The sequence below is a fragment of the Podarcis gaigeae genome, assembly GCF_964106915.1.
Source record: "Podarcis gaigeae genome assembly, chromosome: 12".
Lineage (NCBI taxonomy): Eukaryota > Metazoa > Chordata > Lepidosauria > Squamata > Lacertidae > Podarcis > Podarcis gaigeae.
Window position 1 is genome coordinate 29,954,694 of NC_139688.1, and position 12,626 is coordinate 29,967,319.

The 12,626-nt window shown below is 48.0% G+C and overlaps 1 protein-coding gene across 3 annotated transcripts in view; it reads left to right on the forward strand.

Moving 5' to 3' along the window:
- The window catches only part of NXPH1 (neurexophilin 1), a 174,734-nt gene that overhangs the window by 1,054 nt on the left and 161,054 nt on the right, over window positions 1–12,626 (forward strand). Inside the window, exons 1-2 of one of the 3 annotated variants that reach the window (XM_083705391.1) lie at window positions 1–162; window positions 922–1,083. The exon at window positions 1–162 is cut by the window's left edge and continues 1,054 nt beyond it. In XM_083705391.1, the coding sequence (XP_083561517.1) occupies window positions 1,030–1,083 (54 nt within the window). In that variant the 5' untranslated portion in view covers window positions 1–162; window positions 922–1,029. Of the gene's footprint in view, window positions 163–330; window positions 532–921; window positions 1,084–12,626 lie in introns of those variants that run through there. The other 2 variants (XM_083705390.1, XM_083705392.1) reach the window with 2 other exon arrangements.

Below are 12,626 nucleotides of genomic sequence, written 5' to 3' on the forward strand. Positions count from 1 at the left end.
AGCAGCAGCAGCCGCGCCGAGGCGGGGATCCTCGCGCAGCCCTGGGCGCTGCTGCCGAGACCCTGTAGCTCGCTTGCTTCCCTCTCTCCTCGCCTCGCCTCTCCTCTTCCCATGGACTATTGCCAGAGATCGGCGCCTGCTTTCGGACCCTCCATGCAGTAGGTAGCCCCGTCTACTCTTGTTTTTGTGGGTGGTGGGGAGGAAGGAAATCGGATCTGATTTTCCTTCCTTTTTTTGTTGGGAAGGAAACGAGGGGCGGGGTGCTGGGAGCTCCGCCGTGGGTTGAGGGCGAGCTGGCGGAGGCAGAGACGGGAGTTGGGAGACGGGCGAGGGATCTGCGTGTGCGCGCGCGCGCCTTTGCGCGGAGACGGGGCGCGGGAAGGAGGCGTATGTGCGCGCCCGAGCACCCCTTGGCACCTCTGGGGCACCTTTTGCCTGGAGCCTGGATCTGGGGCTTGATCCGAGACCCTAGACTAAGCCCCATCCCTCGCCCGCCCCCTCCGCCTTTACTTTCCACGCGCCTGGCTGCGTGTGAGTCTCTCTCTCTCTGCGCTGCCGATGATGCACCAGCCGCCCCCATCTTCCTTACAAGAATAAGCAGTCAGCTTTGGACCCCCCACCCCACCCTCTGCCCAGTCCTGTCATTCCGCACCTCCCTTGCTCCGGAGTCACTCCGCAGCTTAGGGGTAGTAGCTTGGCCCGCGCGGCGCGAAGCCCTTCTCACCCCGCCCTCTGCCCTGTAAATGGATTAACTCTGATCTGAGTCCTTCATCGCTCAGCATCACTTCCCTGCCCTCTCCGGGTCCGTGTGTGTGTGTGTGTCTGTGTCGCGCCCCTCCCTCTGCTCTCTCTCTCCCCCACCTCGAAGCCCTCACCTCGCGTTTTGCGGTCATGGAGTCTATAATTTCCTTTTTGGTCTAGGCTGGCGCGAGCTCTCCTGGTTCTATAAAGTGGATGTCAGGTGGATCTATGTTCCTGGAGGAACAAAGAGCAAGCGAAGGCAACGCTGTGGAAGTTTGAGCTGGGAGGATGCAGCCTGTGTACTGGTACGCGGTGCTTCTGTTGCAACCAGCACTCTACCTGGTAAGTTTTGCAAGGAGCCTCCCTCCCTCCCGCTTTCTCTCTCCCCCCGCCCCGCACACTAACTTGGGCTGGTTTGGGTGGAGGGCAGGAGAACCTCGAGCAAAGGCCTTGCGGCTCGCCTCACTTATTCACGAGTAGACCCACTGGGTCCAGCCCTACCGAGCCAAAGGGTGGAGAGACTGTTTTGAGAGACTCCTTCCAGATTTCTCCCCTCGTCTCCGTCTTCCGTGGGGTGTGTTTTCCCATTTTTTATTCATTTGTTGGTGGACGGAGTGCGCGTTTTGGGTGACTGTGGGTTCGACGGAAGTTTGGCAACTTTACTGTAGGCGTGCGAGAAGGTGAGAAGATCAATTCAAGGACGTTGCCACAGCGTCTCTTGGAAAGCTCGACGAGCGGGGCTTGGCAGGGGTGGTTAGGAGAGCGAACTCCGGCAAAACTTTTTTCTTCCACGATCTACCAATTGGAGTTCCATCCGTTCATACGGGAGACCAAGCCGGCGGTCTTAAAAAAAAAAAAAAAGTCCAGTGTAGACAGCAAGGTGTAATACCCGGGGTCTCTCTTGGACACCCGCTAGAGCTAGTTCAAATCCACGAGGGACCCCTCCTGCCCGATCATAAACTCTGTAAAGTGACAACTTGGGCTATGTCGTGGGTATCTCACCTCCTCTATCTGTCTAGCTCCTTGTGACCCCTGCGTGGGTGGGGGGTCAGTTGTTGCGTCCCTAAGATGTCTTCAGCTCTCCACGGGGCAGGAGGGGAAGTTTTCGGTGGCGCCGGCGACCCAGGTGATAAGAGGAGGGGATCGCTCTCACGGTCTCTGTTGTGCCAGCACACGCACACCCTTTAGGGGGCTTTTCCGTCATGCACAGGTGTCAACATCCAGGTATAGACACCACCTAGCACCTACCGCACCCCCCGGGCCACGTAAAACCAAACCATCTAAATTCCACTGAATCAGTCCCGTGGCACAAACAGATGGCCAGAGGGGACGCGAAGCCACACAGCCTGGGATCTCTTCCTCCTGGGATCCAGCTCACAACGATCCACAGATAGGCACAGAGACCATCGTCTGCTTTCTGAGCAAGGGGATCGAGAGTGATCGGCTTTCAGACTGGAAAAACGGTCTAGGATCAGACCGGACTAGGATCAGACCGGACTAATGAAAAAGAAGCGCCTGGTGCTGGCTGAAAAAAATGGTGTGGTTCGACAAGCGTACAAACCTTGAAAACCAACTGGGGCAACTCGTTTCTTTTTTTTTTTTTACCCTCTCTGTAAGAAGCATCTTCCTTGCGCTGCTGGCCTGCGGTTGCATCTCTTGGCCGCTGGAGGGCGCTGCGCGCCAGTCACAGCCCCGCTCCGGACACCTTGTGGGGGAAGCAGGTGAACGCAGGGGCAGCCCTTGCAGACGGGAACGAGCGCTCTGGCGTGCCATCCCCTGCCTTCCCCCTACAAATGGACCGGAGTCACAGTTTAGAAGTCAAGAAGTCTTGGGGATTTATTTTTAAGAAGAAGAAAATTATTCTGGTTCTATTCATTCTGATTCTGACCCCCACCCCCCAAAATAGAGGTGAGGATGGAGGCCCCTCTAAGATCCGCAGAACGATGTCAAGAACTAACCCACCCCATGTTGTTTGGGGGCCAGCGACCCAGGAAGCCTTGACTGGCTATGCATCCTTGAAAGGGTCGTTTGGTCACCTATGTCCGGGGGGGGGGGCGTGTTGTGTGCGCGCCTGGCGCCATTGCACCGCTCTCTGATTTATTTATTTTTAAATAGGCGGGGGCCGCAACACACGTAATCTCTCCCATCCAGGCGCAAGATCAATAAGCTGCGTGGTTCTCTCCCCCTCTTCCTCCTCCCGCCCTGGGTTTGTTGGCACTTAAACTCTTTCCCACTCATGGCAACAACGGCGCGGGATTTATTCTAATGCGCGGCAGGCTGAAAACAAGCGCATTAATTCTCCTTTAATTGTAAACTGGGAGCATTTGAAAACCATTCAGTGTGCAAATTATGCTGATTCAATTACCGTTTAGTTACAAACTTCATTACCTGAATGCCTTCTCTCCCCCCCCCCCACTCTCTCCCTCCCTCCCCCAACCAGGATTTGGCAAGCGGGGGAAAGAAGAGGAAGGGAAAGAAAGAGTTTTCAAAACAATGCGAAATGTGACTGAATGCAAATTGAAAATCAGCAACAGTTTAGGGCGGTTGTCAGCTGAGACAGGGCTTCGTATAGGATTCCGCAGGCTGATCTACGACTTTGTTTGCAAGTCGATATTGTAGCGCGTTGATACTTGCTCTGCATATTCCTTGAGTATTCCTAGGGACTAACTATCCTGTGCTAAGCCTGATATTAGCCGTCAACCGCGAAGCTTTGATTTAAAGCTTTAATCAACCACAGGAACCAGCAAGGTGTCAGGTTTTGCTTCTTCCTAGATGGATCTATAGGGTGACAGGATAGGACCGCCTTGTAGAATTGAAGCCAAATGGAGTGAGGGAGGCGAAAACGGAGAGATCCGTTTTCATGGAGAATCGGTTTACGCTTGGAACGTATAAACACAGCGTAGATGGAACAGGATCCCAAATCTGTGTTTCTGGGGGATTCGGGCGATAGGAATACTTTTTTCCCCTTTTTAAAAAAGAATACGTTTACGTCTCAGTAGCAGGACGTGGGAGATGCTAGTCTGGATCTCACCGTTCCCCACCTCTGTCAACTGCATTGCAACCACCCTGCAGTCAGTCGGTGCAACGCCCGTGCTTTTGTGTTTAGTGTGGACAGGAATCCGGGCCACTCCGCCTACTAACAGGAAAATGGCAAGAGGTCACCGCTGAAACAGACGGAACTCAAAATGACTAGGAATGTGTGGACAGGCCTGGTGGATGATATGCATTCAGTTAAACCCAAGAATGCTTTTGTCAGCGGCTCTCCGGATCGCTGCTGTCCTTCTTAGATTTTTTAAAGGGAATTCACGAAACGGTCCCCGTTCAACAAGCTTTAAGGTTTTTTTTGGCCTACTCGCGATTCTCTCGATATCTGCTTGGACCTATTTGGGGCTTAAAACATATTTCTGATTTCTTTACACAATTGGGCGATAGGAACCCCAAGAGTATGCTGAATAGCTGAGCTGTTTATCTTGGGGCCTCCCCAACCCCTTAAACCGATTTTCTTCCGATGGGTTTTTGGAGTCTACCCCCTCCCTCCAGTTTTAAAAAAGCCAAAGAAGTTATGCAGCAAACATGCCTGTATATCAACACAGACGGCCATATATATTGTGGTTGACCTTGACGCTTCCAGTGGTGGAAGAGAATGAGATGGATTATTGGAGCGCTGGAATAATTCCTAAACGGCAACTGGAGTCTGATGTCATTTCTGGACATTTTCCAGTAGAGTCATAGAATGGAACTTGTATGTGATGTATATAGTAGCTATAAATAGATCTATGCGCTCCATACCCTGATATGTGATAATATAATGTAGGCTCTATATACAGCTCACAGGTTAAGGTATAGAACGGTTTATAGAGAGACATTCAGAGAGAGCATGACAACACATCATATGCTATCTGTTTCATATATGAAACACACACGCATGTATCTATTTGCAATGTGTGGCTGTATAAAATGTGCCTGTGCATCTACAATGCTATTTTCTCTGTCCTAGACACACTACTCGAAATTGTACGCTTAAGCATCCTAGTATGTGGCACGTTTTTACTGGGAGAGAAATCCCTCTGACTCCAATGGGACTTGCCGTCAAGTCAATCTACACAGGACCGCAGGCTAAATTCAGGATTGCTTCCAAGCTGATTGTAAACTCTTTCATATCTATCCCAAACACAAGAAGCAAATTTTTGTGAAACCGGTTAGACTTTTTCATTAATATTATTGCTTTAAATCTATGCGTTCGCATCGCTGATCTGAGTAGGATTTAAACCCGCGCGCTGGCTTGTGTGAACTGGGCTGTTGGTCTATGTTTTGGTTTAGAGCGATCAATATGCTTCAGAAGCATTGTGTGTTTCTGTGGCAGCGTCTCCCCTCTTTTTTTTTTCTTCCTTGAAGGGGTGAGGGAGGAGGCAAAGGAAAGCGGAGACCGTAGCTGAGAACATTTCTCTCCGGGATAGGCTCCAAATCTGGCCAAAGGTGCGGCGCTATCCCTCCTATTTTGACACTCGCCGGTCACTCCAGAAATCTTCTTGTTAAGAGCGGGTCAAAACAGCGAGATCGCTTCTCTTGCCATAAGAATAACTTGCTTTCTGTACTACATATTTGGGACGGGAAGGCCCACATTTTCGGAGAATTGCATGCAAATATATAAAGCACCGCGGCGTGCTTTTCCATCGCACATTTGGCGCGGGGTGGCCTTAGGAGTTGGTTGACACAACACTTGTTTTGTTCTAGATCGTGTGAATGAAGCGCGGATTTTTAAAAAACGCTGATCGTGCCAAGTCACCCAAACCGACCTCTTCGCTCGATAAACCCCTGATCTCGCCAAGATTTCTCTCCAGAGCTAATTGTTCACAGGAAGGCGCGAAAGGACAAGTGGAAGTTGCGTGGGTGGGTGGAGGAAGTCCATTTGATTTGTCCTTCATTTCCTCTCTCCTTCATTTAGTTTAGGCCGTGTATCTACCACTCTCTAACCTCGAAGCAACGTACCCTGTCGGGGTAAATTGCATTTATTACTGTACTTAGGAGTGCGCGGGCGCGCGTCCAAGGCTGAATTACTCCACAGCTTGATTCAAAGCCCAATGAAGCCAGCGACACCCCTATTTCAGCTCCATGCTCAAATTCTGAGCTGTCATCCCCAACATGACTTGGCGGTAGCCAGTTTCGCTGTGTGTCCCACACCTTTGCTTGCAAGTAAACCCTATGGACTTCAAGCGAAACTTCTGAGTCAGTGCGTTTAGCACCGCACCTATCATACATATTTAGGAACACCAAAACTCCGTTTAGCTCTCATGGTTGGACTCGAAGACCTCAAGGCCACCCAACGGGACGTCAATCCCAGAACCTGGTCTTTCCTAGATGACGGATGGGTTTGCATAGGAGAGAGGCAGAGGGAGAGAGGAATGGAAAGAGAGGGGGGAGGGAGGAAGAGGTTTCTGATCCAAAATCATAAACTGGTGTAAGAAACGGAAGGAAATGTGCATTCTTGAAAACACTCGACTGTATTAGGTTATTGACTATTCCACATCTCTGTATGAGACACACACACTTTCTCTCTCTGTGTAACACTAGGCAGCACCGTGTACCTTCTATATGAATTGCGAAGATTACCCAGCTTACTTGTTTCACCTCAGGGTTTGAATGAAGTGTACATACGTATTCCTGATTCATGCCGTTTTGGGGTGGCCTGTTGCTAAAGCCAGGTAGGTGCCTGTTGTGCTGTGAGAGACAAGTCGAGGGCTGGTAGTGGTGTCACTCAGAATGCCTTAAGACTCGCGTCTGCCTCTATTACCTGCTCCCCAGCTGCAGATTCTAGAGCTGGTGTCGCTCTGTTCCGTCTGGCCTCGATTGTGGTCATTTTTTCCCTTCCTGGTAAACGTCAACCTAAGGGCGGAATGTGCCCATCCTTCCTCCTTCTTCCAAGCTAGGTAAGCATCTCCCTCAGACTGCAGGGAGACCATCCCCAACCAGGCAAGCATTGTTCTCCACTAACCATTCTTTACACGGGTTTTCAAAGGGTTTTTTCTGTTCTTTTCTTGGCGCTGAAAGCATTGGGCTATTACTGGCTTGTTTTCCCCGCTCTTTCTTCTTTTTGGAGCGATTTGCTGTACTTTGCAGGTGGAAAAAGAAAGATCAAAACAACTCGTGGCGCTGGTTGTATATTGGGCATCTCACACAACACGGTGGCAACAATTTGTTTTCATTTATTTGTGTTGGGAAGTTTGGGGCGAAAGAAAGAAAGAAAGAAAGAAAGAAAGAAAGAAAGAAAGAAAGAAAGAGCTTAAATTCTCTAGGAGCAGAAATCTCCTAGGAAGACTCTGAGTTTGAACAATGTAGCAACAGGAGACAGGCATGCGAGTGTAGAAAATGATCTGTCCAGGACTAAGGGTACATGGTGATTGTGTATTCCTACATATACAACACGTGCACACGAGCTATTTAGGCTCAACACATGCTGTAGGATACAGGTTGTCTTATATCTAAACTGATCAATATACTCTTTCTGTATCCTCTCAATGTCTTGTTTTTATACCAGGAAATCCATGTAAATTCTCACAATCAACAGAACCACCCCAGCACGCTCTCGCCGTCTCTTTTTGAGGATAAACTGGAGCGTTTTCTTTGAGTTTTATTTCTTTGGGGTCTTATTTACGTCTTCTTACTCACCTTATTTCACCCCCTCTTCTGAATCGCATAGGCCCACTGATTCCAACGGAGCTTACTCCTAAGTAAAACTCCAAGCGACTCGAGCCTTGATAGGGTTACTTGGTGGAAGCAAGCCCCACGGTGTTCGGTGTGGGACTTACTCCCGAATTAGTTCCCGGGATACTGCAGCCGAAGACCAGCCGATGTTATCTCTGTTCACACCCACCTTTTTAAAATGGGGCGTGGGGCGGAAGGGTAGTTTTCCAGGTGTGCTAACATCGCCTCTTTCTCTTCTAAATCAGCACAGACTCGGCTACCTGAGGCTAGCCCCCCTCTCCATCCCGCCCCCCCAACCATTTTGAATGTTCAGAGAGAGGGGTCCCTACTTCTACAGAGACAGCAGCTCTCCAGCTAAGTGATTAGCTAAATCTTCCGAGCTAGGAGTAATGAGAAGCTCATTTCAGCCTTGTGTAGCCCGCCTTGCCTCTAGACTGATTATTATTATTATTATTATTATTATTATTATTATTATTATTATTATTAGAAACGCCATTTTCCTTATTAGCGATGGCAGTCAGAGGCTAAGCAGATTAGTCACCCCCTTGCTGGGAATCGCCGATGTCGCAAGCTCTGTCCCCCACACCGTTTAGGATCTCTTGTTCCGTCCTTCCTTCCTCCTAGTAGTAGTTTGGGCGAATCTCGCCGGGTGATTTGCCAGCCAGTTTAACTCACAACCGGCTCTTGTAAGTCAGCATTTAAAGCACCCCCCTGGGTGCTTGGTAAATAGGACTTGAGCCATTTTTTATGCGGCAGATTGACATGTTGACGACTCTGCTTGGAGGAAGCTTCTTCCATCTCGCTCCCCCCTCTTTTTTTTTGCAAAAGCTTGGCAAGCACTTCATCAAGGATAAAAAGGTTCTGCCGTAAGGATGTCACTCAATTTATTGTGAAAGTCGAATGAATTACGTTTAATGAAAGTGCTCCCCCGATGAATATTACCAGCCATTTCCTGAGTTGGCTCTGTCAGATTGATGGGAGGAAATGCCAGGCGCCTGCCGCCACTACCACCAAGATCTCCAGCCTCAATGACGGACGCGAGCTAATCGAGGGCTGCTGCTGCTGCTATTACGCATAGGATCGAGAGGGCGGAGGGTTCCCAATACGATGCGCAAGTTAACAAGGCGACGTTCCATTTCGCCTCCACTGGAGCTTCGATCCTGCCCATCGTCAGCCGTTGCACCAACTTCTGTGGGACTGTTTTGCTTCTGGGTGAATATATGAGGTTGTGGAAATGCTATGCTTGCTGACACTTCCAGCCAGCCAGCCAGCCAACCCAATCTATAAACCGGGATTTGGCACCTCCCCTCTCTAATTTATTTTTTTGAGAAGTTCTACCGAAGACATTTGGCAGGTTCATAGTACACAGTGGCACTCGCTTCCCGATAAACTTAGCCTGTATGCAGCGATGCCTGGCTCAAGTACGCAAGGTGGGAAGGCACGCTCTATGCGAGAGCGGAGTAAACACAGCCAGTCTCTACCTTAAAGGGGAAGAACTGGAGGGTTTGAATGTGTGGCTGGCTTCCCCAGAGGTTCTCGAGCGTTGGCGTCTTATCTCACTAAGCACTGCAAAAGGCCCATCCACATATAAATCGCTCGAACACATTGATTTAATCGGAGCGAGCTCCCATAGTGCTAAGTGGGCCATTCACAAACCATGGGACTTGCTCCCGTGTAAATGCGGAGAAAATCGAGCTTGCACATCCCTTTGACTTCACAATGGTTGGCAGCTAGACTGCATTGGTCCTATTGGCTTCTATGGACTTTTCTCTCTCAAACATTCCCTCCCCTGATATGAGGTCCCTTCACTCCTTTTCCTTGAATGTAGCCCTCCCACTTCAACAAGGTTTGAAGCCCAAATTGCGTCAACTTATCCGAGTTGTGAATAAGACCAAATATTCCTTTGGGATTTCAGGCTGGTTCCCAATACGTTCTGTGCTCCTGAGCACGTTTTATGAGCCGCGTTAGCGTTTGCATTAGTTCAATCGCTGGCCACAGTCTGATCTTAATCGAAGAGGATCTATCCTGCCATTCTAAAGGCAGCAGGGTCACAGTCCTGTTAGGTAGGGGTGTTGATGCAGGAAGTTCCGGGTTCGGTCGCAGAAGTTCAGAATTACACTTTGTAGATTGGTTCTTAGTCTTGGGGTACCAAAGCGCTCCTCCATCCAAAACACTTCCAATTGAAATTAAATCTGCGATCCTACCCACACTTAGAGTGAGTCCCATTGTGGACGGTTGGATTTACTTCTGAGTAAACCTGCACAGAATTGGGCGGCACAGGTCTTAAAACATGCTAGTTTTCCTGGGCCTATTTCCATTTTGTCTGATGTACGCGGGCACTGAGAGTGTCAATACTTTTCTTTCATGGAAGTGTGTTCAGCACTGTAGCCTTCTTAGACATAGAAACACCCCAGTCCTACTTAAGTAAAATGCTTAGGTTTGCTGCTTTACTTGGAAGTAAGTTCTACTTGCTTTCAACTATGCATAATCTGCGTAGTTAAGCATTGCTGCTTAACAGGTTTGTTGCTCTGGTTGCCAAACAGAACCTGCTGTAAAACAGAAAGAAAGAAAGAGAGAGAGAGAGAGAGAGAGAGAGAGAGAGAGAGAGAGCCTTCCCATCGGGATATTGTTGCCGATGTGATGCAATGCAGCAATAGTTTAGGGTGAAATCTTGAGTACCCTTATTCGGAGCTCTGATGAATAATGCCCAAAGGTTTTGCTTCCTCGCAGCACATGAACACCCCAAGCCTAAATCAATTTACTTGGAAGTAAGTCCTATTGTAACCAAGGGAATTCACTTTCATTTCAAGAAGTTAGGCTTTGGATAACTGCGTGCTTCTGAAAATCAAGTTCCACTGGAACTTTTTCACTGAGGCTCCATGCAAGTTATGTGTTCAAACGATTGTTGCGTTAGATTCCATCACCACAAAAGGGAAGAAAAGGAAGGAAGGAAGGAAGGAAGGAAGGAAGGAAGGAAGGAAGGAAGGGAGGGAGGGAGGGAGGGAGGGAGGGAGGGAGAAGTCCTAGCAGGGAGCCATTCTAGTATTACAGTTCAGCCAGCTGCTCGAACTGGGATTTCCAGTATCCTCAGTGTCAAAGCTTAGAGAGAGGCTGTTCCTTTTTCTGTCCCAACCTTTCGGGTTTCCCGAGATCTTAAGTGAGGCAGAAAAAGGTATCCACTCTCCGAAATGACACCCGCTTAGACTTAACATGCTGAGAGTTACTGGTACTGAAGTCTGCCCTCTCCCCACCTCTCCTTCTCTATCCCAAAGGGGCTGGCTCAAACCACAACCCTCTTAAGAGCGGCACACAAAACTTCCAAGCCAAATAAGCTAGTCTGCTTTTTACCAGATGGGGGAGTGTCGAACGCAAGGGTAGTCAATGGTGCGGTGTAAATCACAGTTCTTTGTTAGGAACACCTGACGACAGAAACCAGGAACCAATGGATGATTCTTAAACGGAACGTATAATTCTTTACTCATAGTATTAAAGAGATCAGCTAAGCAACCACTGCTGTTCATTCCAAGTCTTTCTTTACTCTTCTTACTCTTTATTTTCTGCCCTTTATTGAGCGAGAGGAATAGCTTTCTCCAATCTTTATATCTCTTTTTTTCTTTCTTTCTTTCTCATAGAACCTAATATTCAGAACCAACTCTTTTTTCCAGACCTGTACAAACTATTTGTTCAGATAGTGGGCTTAAATATATGTTCTTCAGGTTTATTGCTGTGCGTGTGCCTACAGAACTTGTCTCGAGAAGACTTTCCACTGAAACTCTGAACTCTTTTGACTGCTCGAAGACAAATGTATGTTGCCTTCTCATCTATAAAGAGCGAACACCTTATCCGCAGAGGAACGCCTCTTTTTAAATGTTCCATTTTTTGTAGTCTTGGATAGGTTTCCACAAAAGGAGATTTCCTTTACTCAGCGTCGCTTCAGAGTTACAAAACAGGTGTCTCATGTGTACGCAAGCTTTTGAGTTGTGCAGATCTCTTCGTCATTTCTTACAAACACCTAGCTCGGAGTAACCTTTCAGGTTGACAGCTTTTGTACTAAAATTATGTGGGTTTTGTGTTTTATTGGCTTTTTAAAAAACCTGTTCCAGGTTTTAGTCACCAACACTATATCAAAGGTAGACTCTTTGCTATGCATATCTTTAGCCAGTCAGTTTCAGTCATTTATGCTGTATTAGCATGCCAAGTTTTCAGGCAGAGATGAAAATGGATATTTCTCTTAGCACCTGGGAGGGACAAGAGAAGTCACCCTATAGGTTTGAAATATAGTATATTTTCCTTAGTTTTGCTACATTGGCAACTCCTTATCTTTCCTTATATTAGGATTATGTTAAAGCAGTTGGGACAGAACTTTTTTAAAAAAATATATTAAGGTGGTGCAGCAATGGTTTCCATTGTTCAGAAGTTCAGAAAGTCCGTTCTCCTGCTCCTAGCCACACTGCTGGTCCGGTGCACCTCGTCTCCTTTTTGCTTTTCTGATGGAACTAAGCAACAATGTTCACAGAATGGCTATTTTCAGGACCTTGGAGAGCTCCACGCGCAACACAGCTCCACACGCCCTGACAGGAGCTCGGTTCATCTTTAGGACCCTGGACAGCATCTAACAGTTCTTGAACGGCCACAGTAGTGACCTACCCATTCAAGCTCTCCCTCAGCGACATTTGCGGTAGAGACCTTTGCAGTAACCTTCGATGTTCATGGCACTTTCTAGCTCACCGCGTAGTAACTCCAGGCGAGTTAACAAAGCAGCCCTCCAGCGCCCGACCTCTCGCTTCGGAAACAAAGAAGGCGAATAACTGAGATTGATGTCTCATTAACGATCGATGCTATTTTATGTGAAGCGAATGGAATAATAATAATAATAATAATAATAATAATAATAATAATAATAATAATAATGCCTTAAGGAAGCTTCCCCCAACCCCCCCTAACAGAAACCCTTCCTTTTTTGAACGTCTTTTGGGCAACAGAGCAGGATTTTCTCTCTAAATAAGGGTCATAGCTGGGTGCCTGCAGCCTCCACCTACCATTTGGTAATGGCACTTCTCAGTTTAAGTTACGTTGCTTTCCAGAACCAAAAGGGAGACTGTGATTCACACGTAATAGAAGAGAAAACCCTTTGGGGAACAGTATTTGTGCATTTGCTCTTTCCTGACTAACCGGCTCCTCTT